Source organism: Phaenicophaeus curvirostris, chromosome 26, assembly GCF_032191515.1.
Source record: "Phaenicophaeus curvirostris isolate KB17595 chromosome 26, BPBGC_Pcur_1.0, whole genome shotgun sequence".
In the NCBI taxonomy this organism is placed as follows: Eukaryota; Metazoa; Chordata; class Aves; order Cuculiformes; family Cuculidae; genus Phaenicophaeus; species Phaenicophaeus curvirostris.
The window spans coordinates 3,975,252-3,999,396 of record NC_091417.1 but is presented as its reverse complement, the minus strand read 5'-3'; the positions used below and the strand labels follow the sequence as shown (position 1 = coordinate 3,999,396).

Genomic DNA, 24,145 nt, shown 5'->3' with positions numbered 1-24,145 from the left:
CTTACCAAACCCGTGTAGGTGCCAGGTTGCAGAGTTGCCTGCAGTCTCTCAGCCCCAGAGATCTCACTGAGTTTGTTGAAACCTCTTCAGGTCTTCCCCCTCACTAAGACCCTTGGGGAAGTGGCTCCGGCGTGTTCGTGTTGTATTGAAAGAAAAAGTCTTGTAAATCTTGGGAAATACAGACATGAAAAGAGCTTTTTTGCCAAGCCCCATCTCCACAAACACATACAGGCATAAATAGGTTGAAATTAGGTTTATAGCTCTCATCTCCTGCCTTGGCTCCTGGAGGAACTGCCTGTGGAACCTTAACGCAGCCCTCACTGTGTTAGAGAAGACAGAGGAGGCTCGCTTCTGTAGGGATTGTTAGGAAGCAGAAGAAATGCTTGGAAAGTACTTCAGGTTTTCTGTGTTGCTTTGTAAATGTTAAAGCATCTGCTTTAATTGCGATGCTTTCCTGCAGGGCTACTGAAGCTCTGGCAGAACGCAGCGAGCTGAGGAGGGACAGGGGTGTAAACTGGAACAGAATCTGTGCTCGCTCTTACCCCAGGGCTCTGGCATGCAGGCTTCTGTGCGAAGCCAGAGTTTCCTGGCATCAGGAACAAGGTCACTCCCGTTTGGCCTACATCTCTGGAAAAGGATTCAGCCTGAGCTCTGCTGAAAGCAGAAGTGTCCCTCCCTCCTCTGGGGCTCACAGTATAATCTCATTATTAAATAGATGCAATAAGAGTGCATTTCGCCCTGGCAGGGCTAAACTCTATTGATAGCCCAGGTATTTTTATGCCATCTTCACCCTGTTTGTGCCAAAAAGGGTTATTTTTGGAGTTCTCTGACCTGCTTTTAGGTTTGTGATCCACTCCTTTAATACATTCCTTCCAGTGCTCTCCAGCTGCCTGGCACTGGTGTTATAATGCCTTGCTTCCTAATCAATCAAGTCCACTGCACCCTTCCTTAAAGGAAAACGCTGCTCATGCTGCTCAGCCCAGTGACGCAAACTTCTGAAGGTGTGAAAGCGTTTGTCACCAAAAATGACAACTGTGTGGGCAGTGGGGGCAAAGCTGTATCCTGCCTCGCCTTTCTCAGCCTGTGCTGTGGGTAGTTTCTCTCATAGAGGGGGGCAGTGGGCAGCCTGATGGAGCCTCTGCAGCCGTTTCCAGCTGAGGTGCTGTATGACAGTTTTATTTTTGAGCCCTGTGCCATGCTGATCACTCACATGGCTGACTCCTCGCATTCCTTCACCTGCTCAGCTCAGACGCTGGCAGTGCTGACCATGAGCAGTGACCTCTCAGTGCACTCTTCTGGTATATTTGGAGCTCTGGTGAATAATCTGCTGGTCTCTGTTAATAAACTGCAGTTTTATTTATCTTGCAGGTCTTCAGAGCTTTTCATCTCAAAACACCGGAGCGCAGAAACTGTCTCACAGTGAAGGGCAGCCAGCTCTGCTGGGGATGGAGTGGGAGGCAGACAGGCAGGCATTCCAGTCTGCGGTTCGGAGTGAGAGGAATTTTGTTCAAGGACAATGAGGGAAAGCTTAGTTTGTGTGCTGAATGCCCCTTTGATCTTCCACGTTCATGCTCAGCTGATCGGGACTTTAAATCTTGGCTTTATCGTCTCTTTCCTACCTGTAGCGAGCGGCCAGGTGATCAGAGGGCTGGAGCACCTCCCATATGAGGACAGGTTGAGAGTTGGGGTTGTTCAGCCTGGAGAAGGCTCTGAGGAGATCTTATAGCAACCTTCCAGTACCTGAAAGGGCTACAAGAAAGCTGGGAGAGACTGTTCACAAAGGCTTGTGGTGATAGAACTAGGGGCAATGGGTATAAACTGGAGAGGGGCAGATTTAGACTAGACATAAGGAGGAATTTCTTCACCGTGAGGATGGTGAGACACTGGAAGAGGTTGCCCAGGGAAGCTGTGTCTGCCCCATTCCTGGAGGTGTTCAAGGCCAGGTTGGATGGGCCTTGGGCAGCCTGAACCAGTGGGATGTCCCTGCCCATGGCAGAGGGGGTGGAACTTCATGATCTTTAAGGTCCCTTCCAACCCAAACTATTCAATGATCCTCAGGGATATCCACGGGAGCCTCGCTGCTGCCACAGGGCTGGTTCTGAGCCCATGCTCCGCCACCTCAGCCTTTCCCCCTCTCTTATCTGGCCCTGCCACAGCTTCCCAGCTCCCGGTCAGAGCTCAGCCCCTTTCTTTTCCTTCCTTTCCCTGCACCCTCTGCACTAAGTCCGTCTGGAGGCAGGATAGCAGCCTACAACGCCGCGGGGAGGCTGGGAGAAGTGGGATGCGATGACCTTTGAGCGCTGGCTGGGCTGGAACGTGTCCCAGGGGCTGCAGGAGGGGAGGGGAGGGGAAGGGAAGGAGAAGGGGAAGGAGAAGGGGAAGGGGGAGGGGGAAGGGGAAGGGGGAAGGGGAAGGGGGAAGGGGAGGAGAAGGGAAAGGAGAAGGGAAAGGAGAAGGGAAGGAGAAGGGAAGGGAGGAGAAGGAGGAGGGGAAGGGGAAGGAGAAGGAGAAAGGAAGGGAGGGGAGGGGACCCGCATCCACGTCCCCGCTCCTCCCGAGCGAAAGAGAAACCAGCTCTGCCCACGTGACCGCCGCCTCCTCCTCTGATTCGCCTTCGCGGGGAGAGGGCGGGGAGCAGGGAGCGCTTGCGATTGGTCCCTGAGAAGGAGGGCGGGCTTTGCGCTCCCTGCTGGCGTTTCGATTGGCTCCCCCGCCGCGCGTTTCCCTCTCTGATTGGCTCCGGCGCGAGGGCGGTGCCTTCCCCGCGGTGTCCGCGGTTTTGATTGGCCGCCGCCCCGGGGCGCGCGGGGCGGAGCCCGCGCCCCGCTCTCATTGGCTGCCGCTAGCCAGGGGGCGGGGAGAGGGGCTGCGGACACCCAATGGCTGCCTCGCTCCGGGTCTTGGCCCCGCCCACTGCGCTTTATAAATGGCGCGGGAGGCGTGAGGGACTCAGTGTACGGGTGGGCATGGCGGGGGCGGGTGGCGGCCGCGGGCTGGGGTCGCTGCAGCCGCTCCGAGCCGCCCTCCCTGCGCAGCTCCGGCGGCGCCGCGGGGGCCGGGCAGGTAATGGGGAGCGGGGGGAGCCTGGGTAACGGGTTTGGGGGGGAAAGCCCTGGGCTCGGAGGCTTCTCTCGGTGCCGCGTGGGTGGAAGCGAAAGAGCAAGGTGAGTCCTGAGGGCGCGGGGGGCACCCGGATCCCCCCCCCGCTCCGCCCCGTGGCGATCGCCGCTTCGGTTCCCCGAGCCCGGTGCCCCTGTTGGACATCGGGAACGCTGCCTTGGTAACCTAAGAACACCACTTGGGGCTTATCCCGAAGCTTCGACGTGCCCCAGTCTGCTGCTGGGCTCCTACTTGGTGCTTGTTACCTCAACAAGCACCGAACAGCAGTGAAACATTTCGTGTGAGCTCCAAGGTCTTAATTTTTGGTGAAATCTTAAGTTCCTCTGGAGCAGAGGGAGCCCCGGAGCTGGCAGCGCTGGGTCCGGTTGGATCTGAGTGGAGGAGCTGCTGCAGCCCCGCCAGCAGGGAGGATTGGGCTAACAGCCCTGCGCTTTGCTGCTTGGGACTCGCAGCCTTTCCTGCTGCTGGAAGGGCTGGGATTGATTGAAGAATCTGTTAAATAGGTTTTCCCTCAGTTCACGCACGAAACAAGTTGATGAAAGAAACCCTTTAGCCTGCTCTCCCTCTTACCTGTGTGCTGGAGAGGGGTGAGTTGCCGTTAATTAATGCCCCTCGAATCCTGGGGTCAGTTCTGGGCCCTCACCACAAGAAGGATGTTGAGGCTCTGGAGCGAGTCCAGAGAAGAGCAACGAAGCTGTGAGGGGGCTGGAGAACAAGAGGAGCGTCTGAAAGAGCTGGGGGTGTTTAGCCTGGAGAAGAGGAGGCTGAGGGGAGACCTCATTGCTCTCTGCAACTCCCTGAAAGGAGGTTGTGGAGAGGAGGGAGCTGGGCTCTTCTCCCAAGGGACAGGGGACAGGACGAGAGGGAATGGCCTCAAGCTCCGCCAGGGGAGGTTCAGGCTGGACATTAGGAAAAAATTTTTCATGGAAAGGGTCATTGGGCAGTGGCAGAGGCTGCCCAGGGAGGGGTTGAGTCCCCTTCCCTGGAGGGGTTTAAGGGATGGGTGGACGAGGTGCTGAGGGACATGGTTTAGTGATTGATGGGAATGGTTGGACTCTGATCCAGTGGGTCTTTTCCACCCTGGTGATTCTATGATTCTAGTTGGGGAATTGCTCAGTAGTTTCAGATGTCACAAAGCAAAAGAAGCTGATCTCCAGAAGGGGAGAGCCGGCCTGGCTGCACTCTTGCTTGTGCCAGCGCTCTGTGCTGTGTCTGCACCAAAGCACGGCGGATGCCATGTGGCTTTCTGAGGGCAAAGTGGCTGTAGCTGTGCTGATATGAACCAGGGTTGCTAGCTTTCGCTTCTCCTTGTCTCTGTGCCCCAAGAGCCAAACTTCATCACTTGGGGACTGAAGTTTTCCTCTCTATCGCAGTCATTCCATCTACGGTTTTGGAAGTGTTTAAATTTCTGTGGCACTTGGCTTCATCTCTCTTCCCAAAGTGCAGTTTACTCCCTGCCTGTGCAGGAGCTGGAGCAGCAAACAGGCAGGGTTGGACCCAAGCCTGATGTCCTGGTGATTCAGTGTCTTGACTATCCAGCTTCTGGGAGCTCAGCTTGGAAATCCTTTGCTTTACCACAGCTTTCCTCATCTAATGCTGTGGACTATTTGGATTCCTGTGGAGCTGTTGCTGGGATCGCTGCAGCTCTGCTTTCTGCTTTTAGAGCTGTACAGTGATCCGGGATCGGATCCTGCAGCTGCTCTGCTGATAGAAGATCCCATTGATTTAAGGAGCAGCTGTTGAGCCTCTCAAAAGGCTTCCGTGCAAAGGAAGAGCTGGGAGCTGCCAAGAAGGAGGACTAAGGAGATTTGAAAAGGACGTGACTGGAATCCAAGCTGCTGGGATTTCTAGCGCTGGGTCTGATGTGGGTCAGGGGGGTTTTAAATTCCTGAACTCTTCAGTGCTGACCGAACCCATCTCTGTTGTGTTGGTTTATGCCAGGTTAGGTGGCTCAGAGGCAGCTGCCGGGGCAGTTTGAGCTCTGCAGCACTGGCAGGGCTACACCTTCTGTGGGGTGGGATGAGCTTTGTGGAGACTTTGAAGTTTAAACCTGTTAGTGTCAGTTCTCATGTTGTTTGTGGCCTCAATTTTTTCCTCCAAAACCCACACAGAAGTACATGCCAGTCGGAGATGTTTTCAAGCCTGCATCCAGATGTCCCTCCCCGAGACCTACACCTTCACACTCCTGAATCTGCTGGCTGGGGGTAACCCCAGACCTCGCTGAGCAGTGCGGAACTGAGACCTGACTGTCTTGAGCAAGACACCGAGATCAAGTGTCTGCACCTCTTTTCTTCAGCATGAAAAACCAGGATTGTTTAAACCGCAGCTCAAATTTTAAGTTGCAGCCGTGTTGGTGAACAGCATTGTGTGAACATGAGTGAGAGAGGAGTCCCAGTCACTGGAATCATTCATGCACAGAAAGGGAGAAGATGGAATATGCTGGAAAAGCCAAGTTCTGTCATCAGTTGCTGGCTGAGCAGGGGCCTTCCATGCTTTCCTTATGAAATGTCAGAGATGGAGTGAGATGAACAGCTGGGCTGGATGCACGATGTGAACAGTGGCTTGGACTGGCTTTACAATTCCAGATTTGGGGATTCATCGCTATTAAGTAATCCTGACTTTGCCCTCGGGGTTTTGCTGTGGCTGTACAGGCTGATAGAATCAAAGGGTTAAACACTGGTAGAGAGCTGCAGTGGGGAAACAGGAGCCTAGATGAGGGATGGGAAATGTTTGTAGATGTCCTGCTCTTGCAGTAGCGAGGAAGAATCCTGCCCCTGTCCCATGGAATCAAACCTGGCATTGTGCAGAATGCAGCTGAGTGCAATATATAGCTCAGGTTTGGAGGCAAAGCGTTGCAGGTGGCTTTGTTTAATGAAGAGCAAGTTTCTGGCATGGTACTTGGAGCCCATTCATGGGATCGCAGCCCTCGGCTGATACAGATCATCCCTTCAATCTCAGCTCGCTGCTCCCAGTTTGTCAGCCTCTGGATGCAGGTGTGGGAAAGGGGAAGCAAAGGACACAGCCATAACTCATCTTGACTTGTTTCACCCACAGAATATCAACACAAGTTTTTCCCTGGTTCAAAATGCCAGAGATGACATTTAAACAGCTCTGCAGGGGGAAGGGATGAGGCTACGTGGTTGCTCTGATCTGTGCCTGGTACAGTGGAATGTTTTGGCTGAACTGGGAAGCTCTCGGGTTGTGCACCCTGGATGGATTCTTATTTGTGGGTCCCTCTCAGCTGGGGCTCATCTGATGCGACTGCATGGACCACGGTGAGGTTTCCAGCCCTTGTGGGGTGGATGGAGAACCAGAGGGACCTGGACATCTCTGTGCCAGCTGTGGTGAGCATCTTGCTGTCCAACTGTGTGGTGAGAGAGGAAGAACAAGGACTTGATCCAACACAATGTCAAGTACCAAAGTGCGATGAGTTCTCTTCATGCAAAGCTTGGATGCTGCAGTGCTGGGCAAATGGGAGCACTGGCTGCACCAGCTGATTCCAGAGCTACCTTCAGTGCTCCTGCAGCCTTAGACTGATGCCAAACGAAGGGGGTTCGTGGTGGTGTTTTATAATTTAAAGAACAACCTTAGAAAGAATTGAGTGTCAGCTGAAGAGTTCAGCGCTCTCCCCCAACACATGGGTGTGCAGCTCCAGGCCTTGAGCTGTGCTGGAGGGAGTTGTTCTTTAACCATCCAGGAAAAAAAAAAAAAGCTGGCTTGGACTGCTCGTGTCCCCTGTTAATTCCTGCAATGACATCTGCAGATGCTGTGTCTGCCGGGCAGCTCACTCCAGCTGCAAAGCCTGGAACTTAGGGGAGGGATCACACAGCCTGGAATCGCTTCCTTCTACTCCGGGCTGGCTCGGTGAAGCCCGTGGGGTGGTTGTGGCTGGGTTAAACCGCATGGAACTGGGAGGTATCTCAGTAGGGTCCTCTGTGCCCTTGGTTTCTGTGTGTTCCTGGCTCCCTGCAGTGTGTTCCTCTCGGTGCTGCAGCAGGGAAGGGTCTGTGGGGTTTCCGAAGGGCTGTGCGTTGGGAACAGCCAGTTCTTTTGTGGGTGCTGAGCTGTGTGCGTAAAGTTTGAGCAAGAGTCCTGAGGGCAGAGTGGTTTTAACCACAGCTTCTGCCTCCGCCGGAACAGAAGTGGATTTCAGTGCTCTGTGGGGTTTGTGTTGCTGTATCAATGTTCTCCGCAGCGAGCACAGAGCGGTGAAATCCTGTCCTGCATGGGTGTGAATTTCCCTTCTGTTGTGAATCTTTAAAGGCAGAGAGATTATTTCAAAATACTGAGAGATGTGGAGTAGTTCCTCTGCAGAGATGGAAAGCTCTGGTGCCAGAAGTCACTGCTGCGGGCACAGAAACTCTGCTTCTAAACTTTCTTCAGATATGAAAGGATCTGTTTCTCCTTGGTGAAATCTGGAGAGGGAAGGATGAACGCTTCATAGCTCAGAAGAAAGTGGTAATGGGAATTTCCCTTCTGCTTGCCATAGCTTTGTGACTCAGCTGTGGGGGTTCTGAGTTGGAAGGCAACACGGAGACTTTAAATGCTTGCTGAAGACTTGCATTTTCTCTCTTTGGATGCAGAGATTGGCTCTGGGAGCTCTGAGCTCCTGATACTGGTGGTGTTGGGAAAGGAACACAGTGAATCTGGAACTCCAGCATGGAGCCTTTCCACTTCAAACCTACGTGTTGCACCAGTCTCGTCTGGCAACTGGAAGCAGCCAAGTGGCTCCTGGAGATATGGTGGTGGTTCTGTTATCTGCAGCAGCTTTGCTGTCACGTGAGAAGCCAAAGCACCTCAATCTGAGAGTTCTCAGCTGTGGAGCTAGCTTGGCCCAGCTCCAGTGCTCGTGGCAGTGGTTCAGGGTCTGTATGGGGGGATGATAATAGTGTCGAGGAATAAACAGGACGTTCCACCCCACCTCAGCACCTCTTCAACAATCCTGTGCAGTGCTACAGACTAGAAGAAGTCTGGCTGGAAAGCTGCCTGGAGGAGAGGGACCTGGGGGTGTTGGGTGACAGCGACTGACCATGAGCCAGCAGTGGCCCAGGTGGCCAAGAAGGCCAATGGCATCTTGGCTTGGATCAGACACGGCATGGCCAGCAGGGCCAGGGAGGTTCTTCTCCCTCTGGACTCGGCACTGGGGAGACCGCTCCTCGAATCCTGGGGTCAGTTCTGGGCCCCTCCCCACAAGAAGGATGTTGAGGCTCTGGAGCGAGTCCAGAGAAGAGCAACGAAGCTGGTGAGGGGGGTGGAGAACAAGAGGAGCGTCTGAGAGAGCTGGGGGTGTTTAGCCTGGAGAAGAGGAGGCTGAGGGGAGACCTCATTGCTCTCTGCAACTCCCTGAGAGGAGGTTGTGGAGAGGAGGGAGCTGGGCTCTTCTCCCAAGGGACAGGGGACAGGATGAGAGGGAATGGCCTCAAGCTCCACCAGGGGAGGTTCAGGCTGGACATCAGGAAAAAATTTTTCAAGTAAAGGGTCATTGGGTACTGGCAGAGGCTGCCCAGGGAGGGGGTTGAGTCCCCTTCCCTGGAGGGGTTTAAGGGATGGGTGGACGAGGTGCTGAGGGACATGGTTTAGTGATTGATGGGGATGGTTGGACTTGATGATCTGATGGGTCTTTTCTGACCTGGTGATTCTATGCTTCTGCCCCATGCACCGCAGCCTGGCCCCACATCTCTCAGCTTCCCCAGCTCCTCTGGCTTCCTGGGGCTGCTTGGAAACATGGGTGGCAGAGTGATACCTCACAAACTGGGGCAGCAGTTCTTGCTGTTCGCACACAAATAGCTTTAGAAGCTTGCCAGGTGTTGTACCCGGGTGCTGCAGTTGTCACGGTGCAGGCCGTGTCTCTCATGTGCTCTGGGCTCTTCCTGGCTAGTTTTGGGGATGTTGCCCTCATGAAGGTTTGGAGAATGGAGGCCAGGTTGCTCTGGAAGCGATGGTTAAATTGAAGGGTCCTCTGGAGGGCACTTGAGGGGGGTGTGCGCTGTGGGAGAGGGGGTGCTTTGTTCAGTTCTGCTGGGGAGAGCAGCGTGAGGGGAAGAGATGGCAGATGGAGGTGCAGTTACCACAGCCTGTGGCCAACGAGGCACTGAAGGGGGAGCTGCAAATGCCAACAAGTTTCTAAATCATAGCTGGTGGTCAGTTTTTGGCTGTGGGCTGCTGAGCCTGGCTCAGCCTTCCATCCTGTGGGACCCTATGAGGTGTAGCTACCCTAAGCCACCTGGCTTCTTGCTCCTGCCCTTTTCTCACCTATAACTCCCTCTGCCAAAGCAGTGTTTGAGCTGATAAAAAGCTGTCTTTACAGGCTGTGTCCCTGGAGCAGCCTCAGCCGTGAGTCTGTGCCTCAGTGCACAGAAGGATTTGGCGGCCGCAGCCCAGTGATGCTGGTTGGAGTGTGGTTCACTCACTCCCTGTGGTTTGGGGAGCAGGCTGGTGCTGCATCTTGGCTCTGGCAGACTAATTTCCTCCTCTTTTCGCCTTTCCAGCCAGTGTTCCCTGTGTGGCAGCTGCAGAGAAGAGCCGGCAGCCCCATGCGTGGCGCGCCTCGTCCCTGGATGCCATCGTGGGCTCCTACCTGCTGGGCCAGTGGCCGTGTGACGCCGAGGGAGCCTCCGTGCCGTGTGTGAGTGACAAAGCCACCCAGGTACGAAGGTGTTACATTTCCATCCCTCCAGCTGCAGCTTTCTAGGAAGGCTTTTTTTCCTTTTTTTTGTTCTGCGCTCTGGTGCGGGGTCAGAATTCCCTTGGCCTTGTCTGGAGGCAGGTGGCCTCTGGCTCTCTGCTTTGCGACTGGCTCAGTGATTTTTCCCTTGCTTTCTGTTCTGGGCCAAATCTTTATATAACACTGGCAGGCTGCATGCTGTGGGGAGGCAAGGGTGCTCTGTCCAAAGGGCTCACCAGCAGGGCTCTGCTGTAGGATGGAAGCGCTCCAGACCTTGAGGAACTCTTAGCAACCTGTAAATATTGCTGTATGGCAGCAGACACTGCTTGCCTATCTGAGAGGAGAAAGAATTTAGAAGGATAAGAGTATCTGTTTGCCTAGCCAGCCATTCATTCAGCGCTTACCCCTAACGGTTTTGAGCTGAAAGAGGGGAGACTGAGGTGAGATTTTAAGGAGAATTGTTTTGCTGTGAGGGTGAGGAGGCCCTGGCCCAGGTTGCCCAGAGCAGTGGTGGCTGCTCCGTCCCTGGAGGGGTTCAAGGCCAGGCTGGATGGGGCTGGGAGCAGCTGGATCCAGTGGGAGGTGTCCCTGCCCATGGCAGGGGTGGGACTGGATGGGCTTTGAGGCCCCTTCCAACCCAATGATTCTATGAAGCCCTCAGGACTTTGCAGCTCCTGCCATGGTTTTGAGCTCAGCACTTTCTCTGGCTTGTCTGTTTGCCTCCCTCCTCCCTCAGCCGCAGACCAGCTGCTCTGCAGGGCTGTGTGGATTTGCTGTCAGGAGTGATACAACTGCAGGTGCTCAGAGTGGGGGTGAGCTGGCAGCTCCGCACGACCAGAGCGTGTGGCTTTTATCTCACCGTGCAAAGCGGTTCTTTCTCTCCTCTCTCTGAGGAAGCGGTTTGGCCACAGTTGGTACAAAGGTTTCTGTAATTTCCTTCTGCCAGTGAGAGGTGGGACGCGAACATGCTCTGTGTTTTCAGGCCTCCCTGTTGCAAACAGCGCCTCTTCTTCCTTTTTAGGCCCTGTTTTTGTGAGCAATGCTCAGGGCAATGGGCTGCTCAGAGTGATTTCTCTCACGGGGCTCAGGAGGCTCCCAGCAGCTTGAGGAGCATTTCCATCCCATCCTGCAGAGCAGGACTGTTCCTGGCAGCTGGAGTTCAGCTTCCCACAGCCTTGCTTTTAGCTGTGATGTGAGACTGTGCTGCAGTCTTGTTTCTAAGCCTTTTTCTCTTCTCTTCTACTGGGTTGTTAAGGGATGCAGCGCTTTAGGATGATGGCCAGAATGTTCAAGTTGAGGAGAGAGTATCTGAGGTAGGAAGTGAGCTCAGATGCCCATGTGCTGAAGATGCAAGGTTGATCTTTGCTGTCGATCGTCCCATTCTGATGGTTTGTGCCCTGCTTGAGGCAGGGGTGGCTGCGACCAGTGCCTTGGAGTTCTGCAGGGTCTAAGGGCAGCAGCTAAGGCTGAGCGGATCTCTCCTCTCAAACCAGAGCGAATGCTGTGTGACATCCCCTGTCACGGCATCTGCTCCTGCTCAGTGGAGACCTGGACAGGGGACACTTAGCTGTGGAGACAGCGTGTGCGCCACTCAGTGCTGTCAGGAGGGGCTCTTTCAAGCCTGGCAGCATGGGAGAGGGTTTGATTTCTGCCTAGAAATCACCTGCACCCCTTTACAGGGGGCAACCTGGTGGCTCTCTGGGAACTTGCCTTGTTCCTTTGGTTTAAACAGATCTAAAAAGCTCTTCTGAGAGAAGAGGCTGCTCCATCCCCCTGGCTCAGCAGGGCTGTTCAGACCAGCTGTGGTTCATGCTGCAGCCTCGGGGGAGGCCGGCTGAGCCGCTTGGTGCGGAGCTGTTCTCAGGCCCTTTCCTGCAGCAGCTGGAGACAGAGGAGGGAAGCGTGATCCAGAGCCTCCCACGGAGATGGCAGCAGCAGGGACACGGGGCAAGTGTTTCCAGAGGTGCCGAGATGGATGGGGTGTTGGGAAAAAGTCATGTCTGGCTTTGAAAATGCTTTGTCTTGGGACTGGTCCAACTCTGAGCCTGTGCTGAGAGGGCTGAGATCAGTGGAAGGAAGCTCACGCCCTTTGCTGATCAGATTAACAGCGTGTTCAGATTCCCATCGATATTTGGAGTGTGGCTGGTGTGTGGAAAGCAGCTGGATAAGGCAGTTCTGAGGAAGTTTTCCTGCACGGAGAGGCAGCTGAGCGCTGCCCACCCTGCAGATGGAGGGATGTGAGCTGGAGAGGCAGCTGGGCTCTTGCTGCACTCCAGAAGCGATGGGTCTGCAGGCCAAGTTCTGGGTTTGGTTCTGCCTTTGCATTCTGATAACAGGAGCGTGAGGGCTTGGCAGCAAGCTGGGTGTTCTCACAGCTGGGTGAGGCCTTTCCTCCCAGTAACGCTGCTGTGTACAATGACTGCCTGGAGCCCCACGTCACCGTTTGCCGTGCTGGAGCCTGTGTGAGCCGTGCTGGGGCTGTTGTGGTTGTTTCTCTGCAGTAACAGCTTGGTGTGGTTTATCTCACCAGGCACTTGTGGTGATGGAGCCCCTGCCTCCAGAGCAGGACCCTCACCATGTGAGTCTGGGAGGTTCCATCTCCTGATAGGCACAGACCTGAGCTCAAATATCCTTGTTTTGGCAAGCCTGAGTAGATGAGTATCTCTCAATGAGTGTTACTGGGTGTTATGCCAACAGGGGAGGCTGGGATGGGACTGGGAAGAAACAGTAGCTGATTGCTTGTTCTTGGTCTCACCCTGGTGTGTGCTGTGATTGTTCTCAGCCATAGAATCATAGAATTACTAGGTTGGAAGAGACCCACCAGATTGAGTCCAACCATTCCCATCAATCACTAACCCATGTCCCTCAGCACCTCGTCCACCCGTCCCTTAAACCCCTCCAGGGAAGGGGACTCAACCCCCTCCCTGGGCAGCCTCTGCCAGGGACCAATCACCCTTTCTGTGAAAAATTTTTTCCTAATGTCCAGCCTGAACCTCCCCTGGTGGAGCTTGAGGCCATTCCCTCTCGTCCTGTCCCCTGTCCCTTGGGAGAAGAGCCCAGCTCCCTCCTCTCCACAACCTCCTCTCAGGGAGTTGCAGAGAGCAATGAGGTCTCCCCTCAGCCTCCTCTTCTCCAGGCTAAACACCCCCAGCTCTCTCAGACGCTCCTCTTGTTCTCCAGCCCCTTCCCCAGCTTCGTTGCTCTTCTCTGGACTCGCTCCAGAGCCTCAACATTCTTCTTGTGGTGAGGGGCCCAGAACTGACCCCAGGATTCGAGGAGCGGTCTCCCAAGTGCCGAGTCCAGAGGGAGAAGAACCTCCCTGGCCCTGCTGGCCACGCCGTGTCTGATCCAAGCCAAGATGCCATTGGCCTTCTTGGCCACCTGGGCCACTGCTGGCTCGTGTTCAACCAACACCCCCAGGTCCTTCTCCTCCAGGCAGTTTCCAGCCAGCCTTCTCCTAGTCTGGAGCTGCTCAGGGTTGTTGTGCCCCAAGGGCAGGACCCGGCATTTGGCCTTGTTAAACCTCCTGCCATTGGTCTCATGTTTCTCTTCCCTTCAGACCCCGGTGTCCTGGCATGATGCAGAAGCAGGAAAAGCTGGCTCCAGCACTCACAAGCGTTCTGCTTCCTGGGGCAGCATGGATCACCGCAGAGAGGTAAAACATCACTGTCAGTGCTGGCGTGAGATCTGTGCGAGCTGCTGATGCACTGGAGACTCCTCCTGGGGTGGGAGGGTGGATCCCCTTGGAGATGAGACTGTAGCCCTTGTTTCCATCCCCAGTGTGCTGCAACTCAACTGATGGCTGATCTTGGTGGCTTCCTCTGGCAGCAGCTATTGTAAAGTAGCTCCACTGAGTGTGTTGTGTGTCAGTGTTGTGGTGTCAGTGGGCTCCAGCCCAGCGTGGTTCCTCGCTGCAGGTACAAGATGACCCAGACACGCTGCAGGAAGGGCTTTGGCCCCATTGCAGCAGGGGAGCTTGTGCCAAGGCCTTGTGAGCACCTCTGGTCCATCCTTGAGAGGCGTCCGAGTCTCATGCAATCGAAGCTGTCTCTGTTTTGACATTTCTATGTGGGTTGGAAAAGAGGAGAAGGAGGGACAAGGCATGACCCTTCCTGGTGGAGGCATGTTGCTTGTCAGCTCTGTAGCTGAAGTTCTGTTTGCCAGATCGCCAAAATGAAGCAGCAGCTCCAGCGAACGAAGCTGAATGGCAGAAGCGGCAAAGAGAAGAGCTCCCCGCTCCCAGGAGACCACGGTGTCCTCAGTTCACTCAGGGTATGCTCCGATCTCCTGCACGTCCTGAGGTGGAGAGCGAGCTCCTCTGAGCAGGGCTCCAAGCTGACCTCAGAGCTCTGCTCTCAGGGCTGAGAAGGGAGAATGTTTCTCTCCCACCTCTTCAACTCATCTGTGTGCTTGATCTGCAGTTAGTGAATGCCCTGGATTCTCTGCCCATTGGTCTTTGGGGAGGCTCTAGTTGAGTGCCAGGGGGCTGTGGGAGCAGGATGTGGCTGAGTTTGTGCAGTTGTAACTCTGGTTTCTGGTTTGCTGTAGGATTCCGCTTCGGCCTTCCCTTCTCCATCACCCATTTTGAGGCTCAGCCCCTGCCTGCACAGGAGCCTGGAAGGGCTCAGCCAGGAGCTGGAGGAAGCGTTCGTGAAGGAACAGGGCGAGGAGGAGCTGCTGCGGGTAAGTGAAGGTCATGAGGTTGCCCTGAATTGTTGAGGATTCTGAGAAGCCCTTCCTCTCAGGACACTGCCTGTGCCTGGCTTGGCTGTCAGGACTCTCCCTGTGTCTAGTTCTGGATTATTCTAAGCATGAAACTGTCTAAATGAGCTCATGTGGCTGCTGGCTTCACTCCTTCAAACTCCTTAAAACATGAGAGATCGCCCAGCAAGGATCTCGGGACAGGGGGCACCTCATTGATGATGCTCAGGCTGCATCCGATGGCCACTCCGTACCCTGTGGGTGTGGGAATGGTGATTCCCCTACAGCTGGAAAACTGAAGGGTGTTGCAGGATAGGGAAGGGCTGATGCCCTGGTTAAGGGAAGAATCATAGAATTATAGAATCATAGAATCACCAGGTTGGAAAAGACCCATGGGATCATGGAGTCCAACCATTCCCATCAATCACTAAACCATGTCCCTCAGCACCTCGTCCACCCGTCCCTTAAACCCCTCCAGGGAAGGGGACTCAACCCCCTCCCTGGGCAGCCTCTGCCAGTGCCCAATGACCCTTTCTGTGAAAAATTATTTTCCTAATGTCCAGCCTTGCTCTCTGTGGTGGCTCTACCTGTGCCAGGATCAGCTGCTGTCTGTGGCTCGGCTGCTGCTAAAACTCTTCCCTGCTGACAAGGGCTTCTCCCTTCACTAAGATTTTGCTTCTCTCTCAGATTCTGGATGTTCCAGACGGCCACAGGGCACCTGTGCCTGCCCAGAGAGGCTCCAGCGACGCAGCCGTGGCGCTGGAGCCCAGCAGTGGCAGCTGCAGCAGCCGCTCCCTCTCCCCTTCGCCCTCAGTCCCTCTCTGCTGCTCCCCACGAACCCCAGTGAGACCGGCAGCCGAAGAGCCCTCCTCTGCGGTGGATGGGACGCAGCCAGATCTGAAGGAGAAAGGTAAAAGCTGAAAGCAGAGGGGGCCGGGAGGCAAAACGGAGAAGGCAGCCCCACAGAAGGCTGAGGCAGCAGCTCCTCCCTGCCTGCATGCTGGGTCAGAAGCCGCAGCTGAGATGGGAAGCAGGGATCAGGGCCGGTTTGGCTGAGCTGCAGGATTTTAGAGCTCCAGAGTTGACCCTTGGGTGGGTGGTTTGCTGTAACAGATGGAGGATGTGAGATGGGAACTGCCCAGATAAAATGCTGTGGCTTTGGGGTGTTGTGGCCTGCTGCCCCAGGGTCTGAAAGAGCCCCGAGTTGATCCCTCTTGGGTCCTTCTGAAGATCTCTCCATCTCTTTTCTCCCTCCCTTCCAGGGGAGCTCAGCCCCTCCCCAGTCCTGGCCTTCGCTGCTTCTCCTCGCCCCAACCACAGCTACATGTTTAAACGGGAGCCTCCTGAGGGATGCGAGAGGGTCCGCGCCTTCGAGGAAGCTTCGTAAGTACCAGGAGCTGTTGGCAAAGAGAATCCCCCAAGGCTGCTGTCCCAAAAGCAGGGAGCAGCGTCTGGGAAAACACTCCCAGTAAAAACAGCTGTCGGCTTCTGGTGAGAGGAGCTCAATGCTGAGCTGCCAACCCTCTTGAGGAATCCTATGATTCCTTGCCCTTCCCCGACTGCTGCTTTGTCATCCAGCAGAGCCTTTTGAGGCCAAGTCGGGGGTGTGTCTGTGAACACATCTACTTTCAGAAGATTTCGGGCTTCTTGCTGCTCTGTACCCAAAGAGCTGTGCAGCTCCTGGAGGCAGCACAGCTCCACGTGTTTTCCCTGTGGCTCATGGTGCCCTCAGGAGTGTCTGTTCCTAACCATCTCTACTCTCTCCTCCAGCTCCCAGAGCCCCGATGGGACTTTCCAACCCTCCTGCCCCGATAAGAACAAAGTGCACTTCCACCCTACTGGTTCTGCCTTCTGCCCCGTCAGCCTGGTGAAGCCTCTCTTCCCAGACGTGGGCTTCCTCTTCAGGGGCTTTCCAGCTCCTTCCAGCCCTGGCACAGGCGCGTGTGCACCCTGCCAGCCCCCAGCCCCCGGCTCATTCCTCAGCGTGCGGAAAGATGCTGCAGTAGATGCCTTCAGCGAGGTGTCCAAGCCTCCTCCACTGAGCTATGAACACTGGAAACGTGGCCAGGCAGAGGAGAGCGTCGTCTTCCACAGCTCTCTCGTGGTGTGAAGCTTTCAGGGAAGGCGGCCAGCGCTGGCTCCTCGGTGGAGATGAGCGCCTTGGAGGTGGGATGTGACAGCCAGGAGGCAGCCCTGGGCTGGGAACCAGGACCTGCTTCCTTCTGGGATGCCAAACTGTGAGAAGCAGCGTGGCAAGGGGCCTCCTCGCTGCTGGAGGGGCTCGCTTCTCCGAGCCTCTCCCTCTTCTGAGCACTTTCTGCGTCGATTTGCGTTTCCTGTGTGATTGTTTTACTGGTGAAGAGCACCCCTGGGGAGCAGAACTCGCGCTCTGTGACTCCTAGTGAAGCTGAGCTGGGAGAATCCACGCTTGGGGATACCTTGAGCCCTGGGGGGGAGGGTCAGGGGGGGCGTTGGGTGCTGCACAGAGAATACTGCGTGCCTGCAGCATGGAGAGCAGAGTCCCCTGTGCTGGGGGGGCTGTGGCTGTGCAGAAAGCCCTGCTGCTTTCCAGCCCTGCACCCCAAGAGCTGCGATGGGGCAAAGAGGGGGGGGCTGGGACCCCTCTGCCCCCAAGGGGGAGAGCCTGAAGCCCCCTGTGCTCCCCCCCACCAGGTAAGGAGGGAGCGCTGAGCGCAACGCCTGCTCCTGCCAGGAGGGTTTGATTTTTTTTTGCGTTCTGATTGTACGGAAGAAGCTGATTTTCCTGTATCCCCTGTTGAAACTCTTTATTTTCTGCCAAAGACACTATTTTTGCAGCTGTTGCATGAGGGTGAGTGATGTTCCTTGGGGAGAGGGGGCTGGGAGGAGGGCAGGGCTGGTTGAACGGGAGCAAAAGAAGCGTCTCGGGCGGCCGGAGCCCTTGGGATGTAACGGATCGAGTCGTCCCGGTGCCTTGGGGGCTCCTGCAAGCGGGGATGGAGGCTCCTTGCATCCTTCTACTGGGGCGGGCGGGCGCTAGGACCTGCGCGGCGGCACCCGGGGTGGGGGTGGGGGCGGTGGTGTGAGCTCCTTCCCCGCGCATGCGCGCTTCCCTCTGGGAGTCGCTCTGGCGACCGCGGGAACGCCGACCCCTTCCCCGCAGCCAATCCGCGCGCTCCACATCGTCTGACGTCACCGCGGCGCCCTCGCGCGGCGAAGGACCCCGCGCCGGGCCTGCCTTACGCAGCGCCTGCTTCGAAAGGCGCCCCGCTGCTGCCAAACCGAGGAGCCGCGGCGGTGCACGGGGGTTTTAGAGGAGCGAGAAGGCTGAACGGGGGTTCTACCGAGCGGTCTGCGCCCGCCGCGGGCTAGGCCTCCGCCACGCCGCCCGACGCGCTGCTCAGGCAGCGCGTCGGGCGGCGTGGCGGGGGCCTGGCCTGTGGCGGGCGCGCATGAGGGCGCCGCCGCCGCCACCGCCGCGGGATGCGGGGCTGGACGCGGTGCTGGACGTGGGCCCCGCGCTGAGCGCCCGCCCCGCCGCTATGGGGGGCAGCGGGGCCTCCCCGGCCCTGCCCGAGCGGCTGCGCCTCCCCGTCTGCTTCCTCGGCGTCTTCGCCTGCTACTTCTACTACGGGATCCTGCAGGAGAGCATGTTAGTGGGGGGCGAGGAGGAGATGGGGGGGAGGCGTGCGCTTCCTTCTGTCTGGCTGTGTCCCGCTGTCTGTGTGTCTTAACGACGTCCTGATGTCTGTCTTTCTCTTCGTGGCCCTCTGCGTTCAGCTGCTTGTCTGGCTCTCCACATCCCACTGTCTGTCTCACTAAGTCCTGCTGCCCATCTGTCTGTCTCTTCACGTCCCACTGTCTGTCTCTGCATCTCCCTGTCGGTCTGTCTGTCTCACTAAGTCCTGCTGCCCATCTCGTTGTCTCTCCACATTCCCCTGTCTGTCTGTCTCTCCACGTCCCCCTGTCTGTCTGTCTCACTAGGTCCTGCTGCCTGTCTGTCTGTCTCCTCATGTACCACTGTCTGTCCCGGTTTCTCTACATCCCCCTGTCTGTCTGTCTCACTAGGTCCTGCTGCCCGTCTGTCTGTCTCTCCACGTCCCCCTGTCTGTCTCTGTCTCTCTGCATCCCCCTGTCTGTCTGTCTCTGCATCCCCCTATCTGTCTGTCTCACTAGGTCCTGCAGTCCGTCTGTCTGTCTCTCCACATCCCCCTGTCTGTCTCTGTCTCTCTGCAACCCCCTATCTGTCTGTCTCACAAGGTCCTGCTGCCCGTCTGTCTATCTCTCCATGTACCACTGTCTGTCTCTGTCTCTCTGCATCCCCCATCTGTCTGTCTCTCTGCATCCCCCTGTCTGTCTGTCTCACTAAGTCCTGCTGCCCATCTGTCTGTCTCCCCATGTACCACTGTCTGTCCCTGTCTCTCTGCATCTCCCTATCTGTCTGTCTCACTAGGTCCTGCTGCCCGTTTGTCTGTCTTTCCACGTCCTCCTGTCTGTCTCTGTCTCTCTGCATCTCCCTATCTGTCTGTCTCACTAGGTCCTGCTGCCTGTTTGTCTGTCTCTCCACATCCCCGTCTGTCTCTCTGCATCCCCCTATCTATCTGTCTCACTAAGTCCTGCTGCCTATCTATCTGTCTCTCCACGTCCTACTGTCTGTCTCACTCTCTCTCTGCATCCCCCTGTCTGTCTCTCTCATCACACCCAATGTCTGTCTGTCTGACCGGCTCCTGCCCTTGCAGCACGCGAGGCCGATACGGGGAAGGCATGAAGCAGGAGAAGTTCAAGTACGCCCTGACCCTGGTGTTCATCCAGTGTGTGATCAACGCCGCCTTCGCCAGGCTTTGTGAGTCCAGGGCAGGGAGCAGCCGCAGGGTCCGGGCTCCAGCAGGCTCTGCTGCTTGGGCAGTGGGGCTGGAAGTCCCCGCTTGGGTCTGGAAGTCACCAATTGGGTCTAGACTAGAGGTCAGCAGCCAAGGTTTTTCCCGTGGGAGGAGGGGACAGATGCTGTTCTCACAGCAGAGCACGAGTATCGATTGTCGCTTGTCTCCAGTGATGCCCTTGAGGCCCGTTGTGATGGGGTGGGGGCTGTTTGCGTATCTCCCGACTTCCCTCCTCTTTCTTCCCCCTCTAGTGATCCAGTTTTTCGACCCGGTGAAGGCAGATCGCACGCGGAGCTGGCTCTACGCCGCCTGCTCCCTCTCGTACCTGGGTGCTATGGTTTCCAGCAACTCGGCTCTGCAGTTCGTCAGCTACCCGACGCAGGTGCTCTGTTACCTCTTGTGCTCAGGGCACCCCGAAACCAGGCACGGAGCGAGGGAGCCGGCGCTGCGGGCGAAGCAGCCGGTGAAATAACAGGGAGGGAAATGGATTTCCACACGTGTTTCTCTGTAATGGCTTTAGTGTGGCTGGATTGCTGGCTTTTCCCCATGTGGAGGGGGATCAGGAGAGCTCAGGCTGATCCAGAAAGGGAATAGCAATCCCTAGATGTTACGGAATCAGTTGGTGCTGATGCTGGAGGCCCCAGGATGATCCCTGAAGCCGTCGCTGTTACTGAGTGGCTGCGTGGTGGGGATTTGCTGTCCCGTTAGACACCCCTGCTGTGTTTTCTCAGAGGCTGCCTCAGGGTGGGATGAGCCCCGCAGCCCCAGCGCTGCTGGGATCACCTTGCTGGCTGTCGGTGACATGCAGATCGTTAACACGGCCTTTCTTTTGTAGGTCCTGGGCAAATCTTGTAAGCCCATCCCAGGTAAGCCTATTCCACCTCTCTTCTCCTGTGTTTTTGTGGGTTTCTTGTGACCTCAGCTGTCCAAAGTGCCGGTCCCCTCTGCCTGCTAAGCCCTAGTGGGTTTTTATTGGTGTGTGTGGTGCTGCTGGACCAAGTTAAAATCCTCCGGGAGGGTTTGGGAGCGGCTTCTGATGTTGCTTCTTTACAGTCATGCTTTTAGGAGTGACGTTGCTGCGGAAGAAGTATCCGCTGGCCAAGTACCTCTGCGTGCTCTTGATAGTGGCAGGCGTGGCCTTGTTCCTGTACAAACCCCAGAAGGCAGTTGGGAGCGAGGAGCACGTTTTTGGCTACGGAGAACTCCTCCTGGTGAGTGCTGCCGGCGCAGAAACAGCTCGCAGGGTGTGGAGGGACAGGCGGTTACAGCGCAGATAAGGCCGTGTCCTTTGTACCTCGGCTGAACCCCAAAGCCAGCGTGGAAACGCTTCCACAGGGTTTGAGGGGTGCAAGATCAGGGCAGGAGGACACGCGTGTCCCTCTTAGCGCGTGTTTTAAGGCCACATCGTTGCTCTTGAACCTGATCCAGTGGGAGGCGTCCCTGCCCACGGCACCAGGGTTGGAACTGGATGGGCTTTTAAGGTCCCTTCCAACCCAAACCATGATTCTGTGAGTAGGAGTTTGGGAAGTAGAAAAGAGGGAGGATGCTTAAAGTTTCTCCCATGCAGAGGATATAAAGGGTGAAGGTTTTCTTTGCTTTTTCTATCTCCCAGCTGCTGTCACTGACCTTGGATGGGCTGACAGGGGTCTCTCAAGACCACATGAGAGCTCACTACCAGACAGGCTCCAACCACATGATGCTCAATGTGAACCTGTGGTCCACCCTGTTCCTGGGGGCCGGTAAGGAACATCCCACAAACCCCACAGCCACCGTGCTCAGAGGCTGCCCTGTGGTGTGAGAGACACCACGTCCTGCGCTGAAATGGGGCCTGGGATGCTTTTTGCAGATAATTTTGTTTGGTTTGGGTTTATTTGCGTGTTTGCGAAGAAGCTGAGTTGTTCCGTGTCACTCTTGCTGTGCCCAGCAGAGGACACTGTGTCCCAGAGAGCGTGGGGAGAAGCAATCCCTATCCACGGAGCTTTCTGCTCTGTTTCATAGAATCATAGAATCACCAGGTTGGAAGAGACCCACCGGATCATCGAGTCCAACCATTCCCATCAATCACTAAACCATGTCCCTCAGCACCTCGTCCACCTGTCCCTTAAACCCCTCCAGGGAAGGGGACTCAACCCCCTCCCTGGGCAGCCTCTGCCAGTGCCCAATGACCCTTGCTGTGAAAAATTTTTTCCTGATGTCCAGCCTGAACCTCCCCTGGCGGAGCTTGAGGCTATGAGTTAAGGAGCAGCATGTCTAACTAATTGCTAGAGAGGGGTCTGTCAGAATGGGATTTGCTGTTAACGATTGCTTCTTTAATTGATTAACCAGGAAGGTGATCCCTTTTTCTTTTCTTGTCTTTGTTTTCTGCTGTTTGGGATTTGCCTTTAGCAGCTCTGCTGGGATCTGAGCACAAACTGAGGTTACGTGGCTGCTTGGGCTGCGTCTGGGCTCTGAACTCACCCTCCTCATCCTCATCTTCCTTCCAGGGATCCTGTTCACAGGCGAGCTCTGGGAGTTCCTGAGTTTTACCGAGCGCTACCCCAGCATCATTTACAACATCCTGCTCTTCGGCCTTACGAGCGCGCTGGGGCAGGTAAACGCGCTTCCCTCCTCTGCAGCCTTTGCCACACGTCAGGAGATGCTGCAACTAGTGTTGCCTCGCGTTCTGTCACTTTGATCGCTGTTTGCTTTCCGCACAGGCTCCCTCCAAAATAAAACTGGTCTAAGTTTGCATGCAAATAATCAGGATGTGAAGTAAGATTCTTTCAGCTCTGGCTTTTCATCTAAAACGTGATCGTATTGTGCATTCTCTAGTCAGAGTGACAAAAGGCGTCGGTTTGTGTGTCTTACAGAGTTTTATCTTCATGACTGTGGTTTACTTCGGACCTCTGACCTGTTCCATCATCACCACAACCCGCAAGTTCTTCACCATCCTAGCGTCCGTCATCCTGTTTGCCAACCCCATCAGCGCGTTGCAGTGGGTGGGGACGGTCCTGGTCTTCCTGGGTGAGTCTGGAAGAAAAAAGCCTTTCTGCTCTCAGCTTAAACAGCGATGATGTGCGGCAGGGGGAGAGCCAACACGAGGCTCTGGTCACAAAATCAAATTGCACGAGAAGGCTCTCAGTGTCAGCGGCTTTACCTGTGTGGAAAGAGGGGAACCTGATTTCTATCAGATCCGTTAGGTCTTTCCACACGCTGGCTGTGTCGCTGCCTCCGAGGGATTCTAAACTGGGGCTGTGAAGCTGAATTTTTTGCAGTTCGGGGCATTGCGTTTATCTGAAGAATGTGCAGGAGTTTTCTAAGTGGGTTCCTTTCTCTCTCTGCAGGCCTTGGACTCGATGCCAGATTTGGAAAGGGAGTCAAGAAGACATCGCACTGAGGAAATGATTGATCTCTGCAGCTGGAATGAACTTTTAATTTATTGTCTTGTACCTCAAAATCTGTTATGGAACTGGACTCAGGACAGGTGATCAGAAGGGGAATGTTTGAATTTTTGTTTGTTTTAGTTTTTTTTTTTTTAATTCTAAATTGTCTTTAAAGTGTGCTACTTTAGTTTTAGCAGTAATTGAGCTTTTTTGTTCTTACCTGTAATCAAAGCTGCATCGCTAGAGCCCAGCAGCAGGATGAAATTCTTGCCTTAACAGGAAAAAAAACTTCATATCTTTATTAAAGAAAAAGAGACGATGGCTACTTTTCCAGAACTCTTAATTCAGTCTTGCTGGCTGATGCTGGGGAGGAGCGGCAGGCGTGCCTCTCTCCCAGGAGCGAGCTGGGTCAGGTTTGTGTTAGTTCTTCCGAGTGGGCTGGAAAGTTCCTTGGATTAAATGCCTGTGTTGGAGACAGCCCCCCACCCCGTTCCTCACTGCCTGTTTGGTTTTTGCATAGCTGAGTTGGTGGAACTGCGAGTGGGACACTTCTTTTAAGATACGATGCGTGAACACTGCGTTATATCCTTCATCTGAGCCGCTCTTGGCGTATGCAAAGCTTCACAGGGAACCTGTTTAACCAGTGGGGCCCAGATTAATTCTTCTCATCCCCTCTGCTGCTAAAACCACGCCAAGGTTGTGTGACAGCAGCCTCTAAATATTGAAAGGGCCCTTGTTAATTAACCACCATCGTGATGAGCTTCCGAGCAGCCGCTCTTGAGCGCGGGCCGGCTCCTAGCGCTGTGTGGGGAGGAGCTGTTACCATAATGAGGCCTTCAGAGCTGGAGAGCAATATTCTCCGAAGAGCGAACTTTACAGATGAAAGCGTGTTCCCACCAGCTGTCGCTCGCTCTCCATCTGCTCTGGGGCTTTGGCCTTTTGCCCCTCCAGATGGGAGCTTGATCTCTTTCCTGCACAGCTCTTGTAAGGCTCTTTGTCCCCTGCTCCCCCCACACCTCCAGTGTTTCTTACAACTTTTTTTGGCTTCAGATTTGGTTTTAATTTGATCTGTATTACTCTCCTGTAGTTCTGCTCAAACTGTTCCTTGCGAAATTAAACCCGAGGCTGTTAAAGGCTTTTTCTGCTCCCCTCACCTTACGTTGTCTTAAAGGTCAAGTGCTAAGTAGCAATCAAGCACATTCTCAGTAGCAGAGAATCCCAAAGTAAAACCTTCTGTGACTTAACTCGATGAGTGCTGCTTGAGGAACACTGTGTGCTGGCATCCACCACCGTGCGGAGAGTCTGTCTTCCCTGAAGACCGTTATCCTCCCCAGAATCTCCCAGGTAATGAATGCTGTTTCCACTTTATAAAAGGGAGCGGAGAAATCACATGGTTCATTCAGGAACACTGCGGCAGAGATAAGAATTAATTACCTCTT

At 55.2% G+C, this 24,145-nt stretch overlaps 2 protein-coding genes across 2 annotated transcripts; both read left to right on the top strand.

Annotated features, from left to right (window-relative positions):
• Nucleotides 1-2,966: 2,966 nt before the first annotated feature.
• FAM117A (family with sequence similarity 117 member A) lies at nucleotides 2,967-17,299 on the top strand. Its single transcript, XM_069876887.1, has 8 exons — nucleotides 2,967-3,063; nucleotides 9,609-9,766; nucleotides 13,344-13,439; nucleotides 13,949-14,056; nucleotides 14,333-14,467; nucleotides 15,173-15,395; nucleotides 15,748-15,868; nucleotides 16,256-17,299. Exons 1-8 carry the CDS (start codon nucleotides 2,967-2,969, stop codon nucleotides 16,593-16,595), a joined length of 1,278 nt encoding a protein of 425 aa, XP_069732988.1. The 3' UTR covers nucleotides 16,596-17,299.
• Nucleotides 17,300-17,877: 578 nt separating this feature from the next.
• Nucleotides 17,878-23,027, top strand: SLC35B1 (solute carrier family 35 member B1). Its single transcript, XM_069877254.1, has 9 exons — nucleotides 17,878-18,116; nucleotides 19,204-19,307; nucleotides 19,596-19,726; nucleotides 20,180-20,210; nucleotides 20,398-20,555; nucleotides 20,957-21,083; nucleotides 21,828-21,934; nucleotides 22,194-22,347; nucleotides 22,668-23,027. Exons 1-9 carry the CDS (start codon nucleotides 17,917-17,919, stop codon nucleotides 22,718-22,720), a joined length of 1,065 nt encoding a protein of 354 aa, XP_069733355.1. The 5' UTR covers nucleotides 17,878-17,916; the 3' UTR covers nucleotides 22,721-23,027.
• Nucleotides 23,028-24,145: the final 1,118 nt, after the last annotated feature.

What these genes read in the sequence shown, in the direction of transcription:
- SLC35B1 (XM_069877254.1), top strand. Translation starts at nt 17,917, where the DNA reads ATGAGGGCGCCGCCGCCGCCACCGCCGCGGGATGCGGGGCTGGACGCG. An exon ending in TCGTCAGCTACCCGACGCAG is followed by an intron (nt 19,727 to 20,179) that starts GTGCTCTGTTAC and finishes TTTCTTTTGTAG; the next exon opens with GTCCTGGGCAAATCTTGTAA. An exon ending in GCTACGGAGAACTCCTCCTG is followed by an intron (nt 20,556 to 20,956) that starts GTGAGTGCTGCC and finishes TCTATCTCCCAG; the next exon opens with CTGCTGTCACTGACCTTGGA.
- FAM117A (XM_069876887.1), top strand. Translation starts at nt 2,967, where the DNA reads ATGGCGGGGGCGGGTGGCGGCCGCGGGCTGGGGTCGCTGCAGCCGCTC. An exon ending in GTGTCCTCAGTTCACTCAGG is followed by an intron (nt 14,057 to 14,332) that starts GTATGCTCCGAT and finishes GGTTTGCTGTAG; the next exon opens with GATTCCGCTTCGGCCTTCCC. An exon ending in GCCAGATCTGAAGGAGAAAG is followed by an intron (nt 15,396 to 15,747) that starts GTAAAAGCTGAA and finishes CCTCCCTTCCAG; the next exon opens with GGGAGCTCAGCCCCTCCCCA.